At 34.1% G+C, this 16,111-nt stretch overlaps 1 protein-coding gene across 2 annotated transcripts; it reads left to right on the top strand.

The window, feature by feature from the left end:
- The first annotated feature begins 3,407 nt into the window (after positions 1-3,407).
- On the top strand, positions 3,408-15,940 carry LOC127868365 (charged multivesicular body protein 2a-like). Of its 2 annotated transcripts, none has more exons than XM_052410073.1 (6): positions 3,408-3,510; positions 3,819-4,015; positions 4,914-5,093; positions 7,221-7,351; positions 12,064-12,125; positions 14,461-15,940. In XM_052410073.1, the coding sequence occupies exons 2-6, from the start codon at positions 3,842-3,844 to the stop codon at positions 14,595-14,597; spliced, it is 684 nt and encodes a 227-aa protein (XP_052266033.1). In that variant the 5' UTR covers positions 3,408-3,510; positions 3,819-3,841; the 3' UTR covers positions 14,598-15,940. The 2 variants fall into 2 exon arrangements, with proteins under 2 accessions (XP_052266033.1, XP_052266031.1); XM_052410071.1 differs by having other exon boundaries at positions 3,412-3,510; positions 3,816-4,015.
- Positions 15,941-16,111: the final 171 nt, after the last annotated feature.

The raw sequence follows: 16,111 nt of genomic DNA, 5'->3' as shown, positions 1-16,111 counted from the left end.
ACGCCCATGGGCCTTGTCCTTTGACCTGTTGACATGCAATAAAGGGTTTTCCTTCTTCCCAACTAAAAATAATGCAAATTTTCCGTATCTTTGGTCAAAGCGTTCTTAAAATATATTGCAGAAACAAAATGGTCGACGGGTCGACTATCTGACTTAACGAACGAACTACACACATTTGCTTAGCTATATATCCCATCTTTATATCTCTGAAGAAGGAAGTGCAGTTATGTACTGAATGATGCAAACTGTTTTGTGAGCAAGCTAGCATATTCCATTGTGGATTTATTAAGAAAAAATAACGATGTTTTATATAATTTTCCCTTTAAATATAGCCTAAACGAATTTGTGCAAATATTTAAACGCAGAACAATCGATTGTTCTGTACAGAATCATAGAGCCCACGTTGACGCTAGTGCTTTATTAAACCATTTTCATATATATACGTCTAACAGAGATTCGTTTTAACCAGCAATTTATCTCGATGAACTATTTAAGAAGACTTATCGCCGCACCTTGTCTCGCCTTCGATTATAATCGCATGCTTAAAGATTAAAAAACGGGTCGATACGGTTCGGATAGGCTTCCTAAAGAGGGGAGGACATGACTGTTACGGTGGAACAGCCACGATATTGAGGCTGATTTCCACTTTATCATTATTTGTAACTGTTATACAGAATCACGAATTTACTTGTTAAAAAGGTATTAATATTATACTAAACCGCGTATGTTTAAATTCATTCAGCGTATTAAACCACCCACGAATCAGAAATCCTAGGACTGACTAAGAATATTTATTTCGCAAATCAGCATAGAACCAACTTAATTAATATGAACCAAAGACATCACATTTTTTGGTGGATGTTAACCATCAAAGTATATTTACAAATGTGTCTTTTATTTAAAATGTCTGCTTTTGATAGCCACTGTTATTGTCAAACTATATGCATTGTCTGCTGAAGTTTGCTGTCATTGATGTATCTCATAATATGAATGGTCAAATGTTATTTATAGTTGTAGTACTACTTAATCTAATATCCATCTTGTTTTATTAATACATAGACTCTAAATATTAAATTCACATCGAATATGTCAAGAACATTCTTCGCGGGTAAACTAAAAACTATGCCAATCGCATTGTCCCCGCTGACAATCTTCTAGAAGTCAACAAACGTAACTCTAAATCTAAATCGATCAAACTGGCAACAAGTAACACTGACCTTTACAAAACTTATTTTATTCCACGTACTATTCGGGATTGGAACTTGTTACCAGACAGTGTAGTGACTTGTACAAAAAGCGATCAATTCAAAAGTTTCTTAACTAAATCGTACTACTAACAGTGTAACATCAAAAGCGCGCACACACACACACACACTCGATAAGTTTTGCTCATAAGTGAGCTAGTTTCGAGTACCATACAGATACAGATACCTTGACGTGCTGTTTTATTGAAATATTGTACTTCAACTTCAACTTCAGCGAGATGCTCTTCAACGCCTCGAGGTCATCTACTGAAGAGATATTGTACATGTTTATATGTACTGCATATGATTGTATTCACATACCCGTAGCCAGGGGGGGGGGGGTGCGTTGGGTGCGTTTGCACCCAATGTTTTTTGACGAGTAAAAAAATTATTTGAACTATAAGATGCACCCAACTTTATTCGACTCAAAAACGATTTATCTTTTCCCGGAATCCAGTGAGTCTTCGTATTTAAGCGTTACAATAGTGTTGAATTCAATTTGCTACCGACAGGAAAGAGAGAACATTTTAGATGTTTATTTACGGAATGTTATGCCAGCTTCCGAAAATGACGGAAATCAAAAGACACCCGTCGACTATTGCCGAAGACTAATGAGTCACTGGTTAATAATTTTGCATTATACCACGATTTATAACAATCAACGATTGTACACAGCATTTTCGACAGACTGCGTTGTCTTTTTGTTATATCCCCGTACAACCATTTTCGGATCACCTTAAGGGTTTTCAGACAAAAAAATATCAGCTATGCTTAAGACAGGATTATTTTTTTGTTGTTGTATGGCAAGAAAACGAATCATTTCTACAAATCAATGTAGCTTGTTTGTAGTTTACCAACACTCAATGGCATCTGTTCTGCTCGACTTACAGAACTGCCCAAAATGTTTTTATTATGTCAAACTTGAAACTAGGAAATATGACATACTCTGAAACGGTTGTTATAATGAATTTAAACGTTATAACATATATGATCAGGTGGACGTTAACGTTAAATGTTCATTAACTGTGACGGATCTTGAACATACGGGCAAATAAGTCCATATGTTTTCTACAACGTCCTGTTATACAATTATAAGGGCTTTGAGACGATAGAACCAGTAGTTTGTGGTTACGGGGTCTTTATGAAGCCTTAATTGTTGTATTCTGAAATTGTTTATTCGTTTGGAAAATGATAACTAATGTGTTAAAAATAAAAAAAATAAAATACAAGTTACCAGTTATAACATTTTTATTTCTGTTAAGTATTGATGCAGATTAGAAAAGACCCAGTTTTGTTAATCAGTGTGTGTTGTGCTAAACACTATTAGCACGTTTAGAGCAATGCTAGACATCGGGTACTATCCATAGTAGCAGACAAACAGTTGCTTTGAAAAAAAGTCTTTTTTATTCTTTTAATTTGCTTGATTTAGGAATGGTCGAATTTTGGAATGGTAAAATACACATATGTTATCAAGATTCCAATAAATGATGATATTGTATACCGTTCTTATTGTTGATTTTATATTCCATCAATGTGTTGTTGTATATGTAAACAAAGTGTGTGCGCGCATACTAGCTTCGGGTATAAAATAATGTATTTCCGTGACTGATCAAAAAAGGTGGTTATTGAAAAACGGCAGATGGGAATACATGTATGTTATATCGTATTCATGTCGATCAGTCACTTTGTATAGTAAATAAATGTGAATTATCATATACAAATCCTCTATAATTTCAGTCTCTGAATTCAGATAAAAAGCCATCAAAATGCAGGATTTTACTTTTAGTTTTCAACTATCTAGAGGGAGGACCTCCAAACCCCCGATTGCAGGAAGGGGAGAACCCCTCCCCCACCTACCGCTTCGCCACTTCGTTGCTCAATACCAATTGTTGATGGGAAAATTCGCACCCCCCTTTTCAAAACTCTGGCTACGGTCCTGATTCATCAAAAAATGTCTATATATCTGTCATAATATTATCCAATGCTTGTCTGAACAAGTATTTCAATGTATATATGTTCAGGAACGATGTTCAAAAGTTCGCCATTATTTATTTATTATCATGTTTATACGACACGTTGTAAATTAAATTTCACTCGAATATGTTGGCTTTTGTAATTTGGACCGTCCTTGTCGGGCTTAATATTTAGTCCGTCCTGACCCAATACTAATCGTAGCACAACATTTGATGACGTACAGCACTACACAATGTAAAGTACTGTCAGAAAAACAACAAATAGGAAACATAAACAAAATCTCCTTTATCGGGTTTGTGCAATTTGTGTTTTTCAAAATTACTAATTATGGGATAAGTACGCCATAAAAATCGAATAATTGTTTAATGTATACAATAAACGAATTCGCGGTTAATGTTTTTTTACAGAGTTTGTTTACCTTTTTGTACGTGATTGCAAAATATGACTCATAGTCATAATGAAAGTGTATTTCTTAATACTTGAAACTATATCATTGATTGAATTTTCAACGCTATTGTTTTACAAAGTTCTGTGTTTACCTTCTTTTTCATGGATATTATTTTTGTAATTTAGTAAATAAAACAGTATTTTTTTCAGTAGTGTTCTTGCATAAGAAAGCCAAAATGCCTTTCGAGTTCTTGTTTGGGCGTAAGAAAACGCCAGAAGAAATGCTTAGACAGAACCAGAGGGCCCTGAACAAAGCCATGCGAGATCTTGACAGAGAGAGGGCCAAGATGGAGCAGCAGGAAAAGAAAGTCATAGCAGATATCAAAAAGATGGCCAAACAAGGACAGATGGTACACAATTTTTAAATGACCAAATCTGCACTTTGTTACAGTAGTTTGTAGAAACTGTTTGGCCTAAGGCAAGGATTAAATATAACAACGTAGAAAGTGTTGTTATTGTAATTGAGAGTTATTATCCATGTCAGTCAAAATCTGGCTCAAAGTTAATCATCCAATGAAGCAGATGTCACTTTTCCTTCATGTAATTAGAGGAAGTGATTAAAAGAAGTGATCTCCCACTCCTTCCTCTAGGCCGAGTCCTGATTTCATTATTGTTCTGTTCAAAATGGACATATTTTGTGATAATTTTTGAAACATTTGACCTTGTGGTGGAACACCTTCAAAATCGTTCATATCACTCAGTAATACATGCTTAACACAAACAAGTTACTTTTAAAATGAAATTTCGCCAAAAATTGAAAATAAATGTGGTTAAGAATATCATAAACACAAAGATTGACGTTATGGGGAAGAATACAATGAAGTGAAATACTAGATACATGTATGTTTCAAAGGTTATGCCCCAGCATCTACTGATGCAAAAAGGAATAAAGCAATAAGCCTGTCCATTCCTTCTTCGGTCAGTACGAGGTTCACCTTAAGTGTCACGTTATATCTAACAACAATGAAGCATCTAACAAAACTTTTAAATATTACCTCATTTTGACCTGATGTTGACCTTCTTTTGGATTAATAACTTATTCAGAAGGGACAGCTCATTAAAAATTCAAATAGCTGATTATTGTCTGATTTGTCATGCCAAATCGTAATTTATGGTATACAAGGTAAATTTTATATCCGAATGACAATTATATAAAATAATCAATACTATATTTGAAAATTGTATCAAACCCAAACTATTCATCCCTACGTATCTGACAGCCTTGTAAAAGATTCTATTTAATTCCAGGATGCTGTAAAAATAATGGCAAAAGATCTCGTAAGGACCCGTAGATATGTGAAGAAGTTTATTCTAATGAAGGCCAACATACAAGCAGTGAGTCTGAAGATCCAAACATTGAGATCCAACAATGCTATGGCTCAAGCAATGAAGGGAGTAACAAAAGCAATGCAGACCATGAACAGACAGGTAATCAATCTGTTGACCTGACTGAGGTTTTGTGTTTCATGAATTTGAACTTTAAGACGATTTATTATCATGTTGTTAAATCTGTCATGTTAATTAAATACATGGAAATTTTAACAACTCTATGTCAACATTGAATCAGAATGCTCTTAGTAAAACACTGTTTTACTGACAATATATCCTATGAAGTTGTTATCCACTGTTAATGATTCCATAACTTAGCATCACTTGATGATGTTCTATTTCGTGTATTATTCTCTTTGTATAAAAAGAGTTCCAGATAGGAGGGGTCCTTTGTTGATAGATTGTAAATGAGCCTCGCTCTGTGAAAAGGGGATTTAATACATTTGTGTAAAGTGTTGCCCCAGATCAGCCTGTGCAGTCTCCACAGGCTTATCAGAGACAAAACTTTCCGCTTTGTTAGTATTTTTCATTTGCAAAAAGTCCCTTCTTAGCCAAAATCAAGTTGATGTGGAAAGTGTTGTCCCTCATAAGCCTGTGCAGACTGCACAGGCTTATCTGGGACAACACTTAACACACATTCATTAAACCCCCTTATCACAGAGCACGGCTCAATAGTTTTTAGTCATGTTCTTTACACTCTTAATAGTTTATAATAATCTACAAATGTCAGACACCTGTGAAAAATATTTTTCTTTTAAATTGCAATATTGATAACTTAACAAATGTATTGATTAGTCAAAAAAGAAGGAACCAAGATTGGGAAATTAACTTTTCTAATGTACTTTTTCCAGTCCCATTAAGTATTTTGTCAAAATATTTTGATAGATGGCACAAAATATTATCGTTTCTTAGCGCAGATGCTTTACATAGATTTAAATGTTTAAATAGATAAACATTTATTGCAGGTTAATTTTTATAACATAGGTTTCTTATTACATCCTTTTGCATCAGTGTAGTTACTAGATGTTTATGACGTTGAAATTGGCGACATTAACCACATCTTATTATTAAGATGAAAGTTAATGACCCTGCTGTAATATACAGATCTGCATGTCATAGATTTGATAATATTGATACTACTTTTTAAATATTCAGCTTTGTAAATCTTGACAATAGCTGTACATAAAAAATGGGTAGCAATACTAGCATACCTACTAAATGTTCATTGGAGTTAAATAGCAATTGAGTCCAAATGTATCTTAAGCTTTAATTAACCTTATTTCCTTTTTAAGCTGATAGTGAGGGAATTCATAACATCGCAAGACTTAAATGATGCCTTTCAAAGTTGTATTTAATTTTGATAGGCACTGGTAACTTAATGTTAATGCATAAAACTGTCAATCTGTGGTTCCTTGGTTTGTATCCCACCCTGACCTCAGAGATGGTGTTGGGATAAGCCATGAAATTTTGTTTTCAGCTTTTCTCTGCCATTTCTGATTCAAATGTACATTCAAACTGGTAATCTGCTATAATCTTCTTAGCTTAACTAGGAATTGTTGGTTAGCGGACTGTCCTGATGTGATGGATGAACTTTTAAGAAACAATGATCTCCGATATCTCTGATTAAAAGATTGCAGTTTTCCCTAACTTTCATAGTAGGTGCTTTTGAGTTTTTTACTGTTAGACGGCTAAGATCTGTATAGCTTACCCAGCAAAAGTAGGTTAAGTTTCTGATAGATTGTTAAGAAAGAAGTTAAAAACACACTCAGGCATACAGTTGCTGTAAGTCAGTTTGTCAGCTCTAGTTCAAGACCAGAGATATTATCAGTTAAAGCCAGCTCATATTCAGAAGATCACTAGTAGATCATGAGTTTAAAAGTGGGTTTATGTGATTAACTGTGGGTCAGTTAGTTGGTTTAATCGGTAATCGTTTCTTTGAATTCCATCATATGTTGATTGATTTTTGTGAAAAGGGGATTTCATTTACGTAATATGAAGTGTTTACCAGATTAGCCTGTGCAGACCACACATGCTAATCAGGGAATACACTTTCTGCTTTTATGGAATTTTTTGTTAAAAGGATTCTTTTCTAAACGAAAATCCAGTTGAAGCCAAAAGTGTTGTCCCTGATAAGTCTGTGCAGACTGCACAGGCTAATCTGGGATGACACTTTACGCACATGCATTTAGCCCAGTTTTCCGAGAAAGAGGCTTATTTTTATTTCAGTTGAAGCTTCCTGAGATCCAGAAGATCATGATGGAGTTTGAAAAGCAGTCTGAGATCATGGACATGAAGGAGGAGATGATGAATGATGCCATCGATGACGCTATGGGAGATGAGGATGATGAGGAGGAATCGTAAGTAACTTTTCAGCCTCCTTACTTGATGAAGGAAATTTAATGCCTGTGCAGAAAGTTTTGTCTTCACACGGTAATCAGGGCTGACACTTTCCGCTTTCATGGTATTTTTTATCCACGTGGAAAAAAATTCGGAGGGGATATAGTAATTGGTCCTGTCCGTCCGGCGGAAACTGTGTCCGGAGCATTACTCCAAATCTATTCAATGGATTTACTTTAAACTTAGAATATAAACAGATGGCAACTAGGAGAAGTGCATTGACCAAGAACCATAACTCTATCTACCTTAGTTTTTGAATTATCTCCCCTTTTATATAACTTTAAAGTAAATTTGTGTACGGCGCTTAACTCTAAATATACTTAAGGGATTTTCTTGAAACTTGAAATATAAACAGATGGCAACTAGGAGAAGTGCAATGACCAAAAACCACAACTCTATCTACCTTAGTTTTTGAATTATCTCCCCTTTTATATAATTTTAAAGTAAATTTTTGTCCGTAGCATAATTCTAAATCTACTGAAGGGATTTACTTGAAATATAAACAGATGGCAACTAGGAGAAGTGCAGTGAACAAGAACCACAACTCTATCTACCTTAGTTTTTGAAATATCTCCCCTTTTATATAATTTTAAAGTAAATTTTTGCCCGAAGCATAACTCTAAATCTACTAAAGGGATTTACATGAAACTTGAAATATAAACAGATGGCAAGTAGGAAAATTGCAGGGACTAAGAACCATAACTCTTTCTACCTTAGTTTTTGAATTATCTCCCTTTTATATAACTTTAAAGTAAATTTTGTCCGGAGCATAACTCTAAATGTACTAAAGGGATTTACTTGAAACTTGAAATATAAACATAGGGCAACTAGGAGAAGTGCAGTGACCAAGAACCATAACTCTATCTACCTTAGTTTTTGAATTATCTCCACTTTTATATACTTTTAAAGTTAATTTTTGTCCGAAGCATAACTCTAAATCTACTGAAGGGATTTACTTGAAACTTAAACGGATGGCAAGTAGGAGAAGTGCAGTGACTAAGAACCATAACTCTATCTACCTTAGTGTTTAAATTATATCCCTTTATTTAATTTCAAAGTAAATTTTTGTCCTGAGCATAATGAATTATCTCCCTTTATTTGTTTTTAGCTCACCTGAGCATAACCATGGTGAGCTTTTGGGATCGCCTTTTGTCCGTCGTGCGTCATCAACATTTTACCTTGTGAACACTTTAGAGGCCACATTTCTTATCAGATCTTAATGAAACTTAGTCAGAACATTTTTCCCGATGATACCTCGACTGAGTTCGAAACTGGGTCATGCTGGGTAAAAAACTAGGTCACTAGGTAAAAAAATAGAAAAACCTTGTGAACACTCTAGAAGTCACATTTGATGCCCAATCTTCATGTAGATTTTGACAAAATGTTTGTCTTAATGAGATTTTGGGTGAGTTCAAAAATTGTTCCGGTCTGTTGAAAAACATGGCCACCAGTGGGCGGGGCAGTATTCCTTAAATGGCTATATAGAAACCTTGAGAACACTCTAGAAGTCACAATTTTTGCCCAATCATCATGAAACTTGGTCAAAACATTGGTTTTATTGATATCTCGGATGAGTTCGAAAATGGTCCAGATCGATGAAAAAACATGGGTGCCAGGGGGCGGGGCAGTTTTCTCTATATGTATATAGTGAAAACATTTGAACACTCTAGAAGTCACATTTTTGGTCCAATCTTCATGAAATTTGGTGAGAACATTTGTTTTCTGGATACGTGAGTTGAGTTTGAAAATGGTTCCGATCGGTAAATTTGGCTGCCAGGGGGGGGGGGGGTCTTTTCCCTAATATTTATATAGTAAAAAGCTTGTGAACATTCTAGAAGTCACATTTTTTGCCTAATCATCATGAAATTTGGTCAAAACATTGGTTATGTGGATACCTCGGACAAGTTTAAAAATAGTCATGAACATTTGAAAAACATGGCCATAATAACAAAGGATTATTATGTTGATGATTGGTTGGGGATGAAGTGCAACAAACGTATTTTGCCATCTGAAAACCCTTTATTAAATAATCTCAAAATTTTAAGTTGTAATATTGATTTCACAGAAAATTACTTAGGGGAGAAACAACTGTACATGTATATAACAGTTTAGAGTCAGGCCCCAAATTCCTGTGCTGGCCACTTTTCACACATTTTGGTGCATGTAATTTAATGACCGCAGACCAATGTAATAACCATTAGCCACAGCAGGTACCTCATTATCTCTGACATTTTGATGACTGCTTGATGCCTAACCCCTTGTTTACAACCCTTTGCAGTGAACAGCATGGAACAGTAATTGCTATACAGTGGTATCAATATAGAGATAAACACATAAATACATCTGTCTGGCATTTATTTTCGTATAAAAATCTGCATGCTTACTGCATAAAAAGAACAGATTACAACATTGAAGCAAGCTCTTGAAATAGCAAAATTATGTACTGATATATTTCCTAGAAAGGTTTATACAATATATATAAATTTAATGGGCGTGATATTTCATATTTCTTAGCTTTAAGTACAGTGATGCCTGATTGAACTTACTCAATATGGCTATTATTTAACTTGTAACTATCACAAAGTCCCAGCGTATATTGTGAATATCAAGAAGAAAAAGTAAAGATATGTACATAAAAATATCCTTTACAGCTTAGGCAACAACTGTTGTCAAAATTCAATTATATTGATAAAAAAAAATAGATTGAAATATTCTCCAACTTTACTGTTGAACATTTATTGACAAAAAACTATCGTGTCTACATGAACACATATCATTTTACAGATATACTTTGTTCAAGAATTAAAGAGATAGAGAAAATGTACTTAAAACCAACTATTTGCGATACTTATGATATTAAATGCAGCTTGTATTTGAGAATAAATTTCACAAATGCATTTTAGTTTTGCATTGGTTGTTAATACATGTAAAGCGTAGAAGCGTAGAGGAATTGTTTACAAACAACACTTACAAATGTGAATAATTAACAAAAATTACATGTAACTCTTAAATGAAGTATGAAATTTCATTTTAAATCATAAATACAGATTGATATACAAAAGTCATGTAGGCCAACATGGATGATATGTGAAATACAGTATTATGTGAAAGTCAGAAATACCATTATTCTAATTAATTTTATATACAGACGTCATGTACATGTATGATATGTGAAATGCAGTATGTCTTGAAAATTAGAGTATCATTGTTCTAAATAACTTTGAATGGAAAAACAGTGAAAACGTATTTTAATAATAGAGCACACTAAGTCTGTACTACCGCCTGTCTGCTCAGCACTCGTCCTCTTTTGAAGATTTTACATGAAATAATCGAACTATAAAGCGCAAGTGAAATATGTTCATGTACGCTCGTCTGTATGAAGTACTTTTATTATTTTGAACTCCACCTTCCCAGAATAGTTTAGTTCCTTTGGGTCTCAGGTGAGCGCCTTAGGGCCCATGGCCCTCTTGTTACAAATATTCTACTTTCTAAAACAAATGTTGTCATACAAGCAAACACATTTCGGCGGGGATTTGGCACTACTGTGACAAGCTCTTGTTTTTAATGAAGTCTCCTCGATGCGAAAATCCAGTTTATGCAGAAAGTGTTGTCCCTGAATAGCCTGTATGAACTGCACAGGCTTATCTGGAACAACACTTAACGCACATGCATTAAAATAATTTTCAGGGCGCCACTCATTTGGACTGTCTTGTTCATGCCGTGTATTTATCAGGGCTCCAGCGGGATTGGATTCCTTATAAATTAGGTGTGCTTGTGCCTTGGTGAATTTGTTCACCTTTGATAAACCTTGATGCAATGGAAGAACCTATTGGGATTTTTCAGGGCTTCCCCTGGGTCAAATTTGTTAATTGAGACAAAATTGGTCTCTCTGTCACAATTTTGAAAGGTTTGTTAATCATTACAGGTTTTATGAAGAAAATAATGCAATTTGAAAGAATTATGTTGAGCCGAATGTGAAGTTTAGCAGTTTAAATTCTGAAAGAAGAATTATCACACACGCCCACATTATATAAAATTCCACCTGTGATTATACTTCAATGTCAAAGATGACTGGAATGTCATGTATTTTATGAGGGTTAGTGTCTGGATGCACTAATCCATCTTGTATTTGTACTTCTACTGACTAAAGTACTTGTCAAAATTCGTTAATCATCTCTTGACTTACTCATAAACTGCAGCCAAAACATTGATACCCCATGAGCACTCAGGCCCAACAACTACGAACATTATTGAGTTCAATTTCAGACTGAAACTGATATGTTTAACCAATTGAAATAAAATCTCAATGTTATAAAGATTATCATTGGTCAATAGTTTCAGTTGAAACTAGGTATACGACTATGAGCTATTGTTTTACTTAGTTCAATTTTGTAAAAACAAACCAAATTTGAATGCTTTGATAGTATTGCAATCAATACAGGAGTACCTGACTACCCAACTGGTTGAAATCCTTATCAATTAAAGATTTTGCATTATAACCTTGTTTATTGGATAACTTGTTGTAAATTGTATTTTTTTCACAAAAGTTAATTACTTATTATTTAACAAACTTATTTTTATTTGATTCCCATTTATATTTTTGTAGATTTGTATTTGTTTTACAACTATAAACACAATTCTGAATGTTAAAAATATTGTTTTATTTTTGCAGAGATGCAATTGTGGGTCAAGTTCTGGATGAGTTAGGACTTCAGCTTACAGATGAATTGTCTGGTAAATTAGTTGCTTTTATTAGCTCACCTGAGCACAACGTGCTCATGGTGAGCTTTTGTGTTCGCCCTTTGTCCGATATGTGTCGTCCGTCGTGCTGCGTCAACATTTGCCTTGTTAACACTCTAGAGGCCACGTTTATTGTCCAATCGTCTTTAAATTTGGTAGAAGATTGGTCTCAATGATATCTTGGATGAGTTTGAAAATAGTTACATTTGCTTGAAAAGCATGGCCACCAGGGGGCGGGTCATTTGTCCTTATATGGCTTCATGAATCTTCATGAAACTTTGTCAGAATATTTGTTTAAATGATATATTGGATGTGTATGAAAATGGTTCTGGTCTGTTAAAAACGTTGCTTCCAGGGTGTTCACTAGTCGTGAAAGTTGGTTAGGACGTTTGTTCTAATGTTTTTTTTAAGACTTTGTTTTCAGATCTTTACTGTGAATTATCAGTTTAACACGTGCAAATGCTGGTTAAATGCAGATTAATTTTAATATAATTAACAGTTATGCAGTTTATTTGGTGTAATTCCATAGCTGTTTAAGTTATGGTAACATATATTTATTATATATTTTGTAAACTATTTTAAAAACTATGTTTTAAGTCTGTGACAGTAGATCAAGACATTGACTATTTTTCTGACAAGATTAAAATAAATTTTTAAGATTACAATAAGATAAAAAATTGACAATATCAATTACCAGTTTAAGTTAAGAATAGTCTGTGCATTGTGTGTATATATATAATGACTAGAACCTTTGCCAATTACATTCTTGTTTTGACTAATTAAATAAGGACATGTTTCCCAAAATCAAAAGGGTTTGGTCACATGTTTATTTATAAAATGCAGGTTGTTTTTTTTTTACTAAGAAAGTGACGCCAATATTCGGCGTCTTCCCCTACCAGAATTTTTCCCCCAAAAAATACAATTTCCCCTCTAAGAATATCATTTTTCCCCAAAATATAATATTTTCCCCTCAAAGATATTTTTCCTTTGGGTCAGTCGACACTAATCCAATTTGTACCACGATCTCGCTCTCTCTCTCCCGACGAACACACAAAACTGTGAACCCCAGTGATTCTAAATATAGCAATGAAATAATACTTCATAGAAATTTTATCCGGGCAACTGACCGCAATAATCACCAGACTATTTCACTGGATTCCGGTCTTGCGCAAGTAGGGTATTTCGTCCATTAATTACAGGAAACCAGTCGAATTTTCATCCGGGTTATAAAAGAGCCTAGATGTAAACGTGAAAACAGAAAAATGTCTCACAATTGGCGTCCATACACGAAAAAAATAAAACGTTTGGACTCGGCAAATACTAAACCCATCTACACATTTTTAAAGAATGATTCATCAAAAACCGTTGAAACCCAGCAAGATTCGGAGGTAATCGACATGGAACATTGTGAAAGTGAAAGTAGACAATCTGCAGCTGTCGCAGTTTCCCCTTCCAATACTGTAGCAGATCTAGATCGTCTACCCATTAATAATGAAACTGAAATATCAAAATTGACATCGTCCCCCGGCCCCAGTACAGAAAAACAGTTGAAAACATTTCCCATAATTAGATCTACCCCTGCAACTTAATCACATAATTAATGCCATAATTATTGCCCTTAGATTGTCCAAATTTTCATTATATTATACAAAATCCTTGTAAGCAAAGTTTGATGTTTGGGGGGTCAACTCAAAATATAGGTCACCATTTCAAATCTTACAAAAACAAAAACACTCCCTTCGCCAGAGTTTTGGTTCAATAATGATGAAACTTGACCAGGATGTTTGTCTGGTCAATATCTAGGTCATGTTTGACATTAGGTAAAGATTGAATGAAACAACTCCTTTCAGGTGAGCGAACTAGGGCCATCTTGGCCCTCTTGTTATTTTATGCTTTTTCATCGTTTATTTACATTGTAAAAGACTTTAGCTGGAGAATTTCGCTGGAATTATGACGTCTTTCTTCACACTAATGACGTCATTTTGTGTTTTGAAATGTATTGAGGCACGCCACGGGAGAAACTCTGAAAAAGGGTATCTTTTCAGCAAAAGGGAAACAGCTGGTAACTATGTTCTTGAAAAAGGGGCATAAAAGAAACAGAAAATTTGTTCATGTCAGTGTAAGATTGTTTGTTATTTTACTCGTGATCATAGAAAAAAAATAATTCTATGATCACTCGTGAAATAACAAACGATCGTACACTATATTTTCTATGATCACTCATGAAATAACAAACGCTCTTACACTGACATGAACAAATATCCTCTATTTCTATACATTACATAAATTTGTCAGCAAATGATTTACTTCCTTCTCTTACTATTTTCAGGTCTTCCATCCACTGCTGGCACTGTGATAAAGGCAGGGCCCAGCAAGCAGCCTGCGGCAGAGGCTGCTGGAGCCGCAGGCGGTACAGACGCCGATGCAGATCTTGAGGCACGACTTGAAAACCTTCGGCGACAGTGAGAATGGCTGTTATGTTAGACTTGTTGAAGCGATGGATGTATATGATGAGTAATTGATAGTGGTGATATTGATTTTGATGATGGTGTATTCAAAACCAATGTCTTCTAGAGTATAGTGTATTTCAGGACAGATAAAGGTTTTTAATGTTAGGTAAACAAGTAGAGTTAATGATAATGCATCAATAACATGATGTTGTCGAGAATATACTTTAACTCAAGTAACGGCTTTTGAAGTTTACATTTAACACGCTGTGTTTTCAATTGACTAAATTGTTATGTTTGATTAAATTTTACTTGTAAACGTCATAGATTTTGATGATGATAAATGATTTTATGTACAGGTATAATGGTTCATTAAATCTGTAAATGCAAGTTGTGTATAGTTCCAGTAAAATATTAAGTAATATTTTGTAAAGTGCTGGTGTGTGTTTTACTTGCTGCATACTAGTATTTTTATATTATTTAGTATTCAACCAGAATGTCTTACTTCGTGCATATATTTTTAATAACTTGTTCACACATTGAGACTTATTTCACTTAGTGTATTGGATAAGTAACTGACGTTTCTGTGTTTTCGGTTCTTGATCATGTCAACTATTGAGTCTTTTCATTTATTTTCAATGTTTTACCACCATCGTACTTCTAATTACCAAATATTATTAATATTTTGAAGCTGTGATTTATGAACTTATATAAATCAGATAATTGTTACTTTTACTTTTATCTGTAATGCTAAGCTGTTTTTCTTATTTGGTAATAAGACACCAATGGTGGCATGTGAAAAGTGATTAAATGCAAGTTGTATGAGCAGATATTGAGCAAAAAAGAAGTATAAATACGTTGGGCACAACCTGGTGTTAATTAATAACTAGCTATCCTTAATTCCAAGCTTGTAATTCACACATGTTTAATGCTTTGCTTTCGTGAATGAATGTACATGTACTGACAAAAATGGAAAATTGAAATAGTATAAATAATGTAAATAATAATTAGAAATGAGACAAAATAAAAAATGCACCTACCATGGGGTTTGAATCGGGGGCCTTTAGTAGCAAAAGAAAACGTGCTACCACTTCAGTGCAAGCCTTTAAGCCTGTAATTTTACTCGTTTGAATATAGTGATAACATTCTTATTTGAAACTATGACAATTTTTTTTAAATTGTCATTTTTCAACACTGTGAGCAGGCCCTTTAAAGTAATGATGACTTATTGCTTCATTTTTCAAATGTGTACATGACTTGTTCATATTTGTTGCTTGATATTTTATGTATACATGTGTTATTATTTTTGAAATTATTTTCAATACTTGCATTGTGTTGTAAATAATAAAGAAAGCCATACTATTTCAAGTGCTGTCATCCTTACATTGTAAGATGTCACAGGGTGGGCCTTGGTAAACAAGCTTATTTGAAAATATCTCTGAATGGGACATTCATTAAAAGTTACTTTCAGCTCATTTCATGTGTTGGTATGTGAACCTGTCCCTCATAATACGTAATATGTCGGCTATTGAG

The sequence above is a fragment of the Dreissena polymorpha genome, chromosome 2 (genome assembly GCF_020536995.1).
Source record: "Dreissena polymorpha isolate Duluth1 chromosome 2, UMN_Dpol_1.0, whole genome shotgun sequence".
NCBI classification, from domain to species: domain Eukaryota; kingdom Metazoa; phylum Mollusca; class Bivalvia; order Myida; family Dreissenidae; genus Dreissena; species Dreissena polymorpha.
This window is presented reverse-complemented; position numbering and strand designations above follow the sequence as displayed.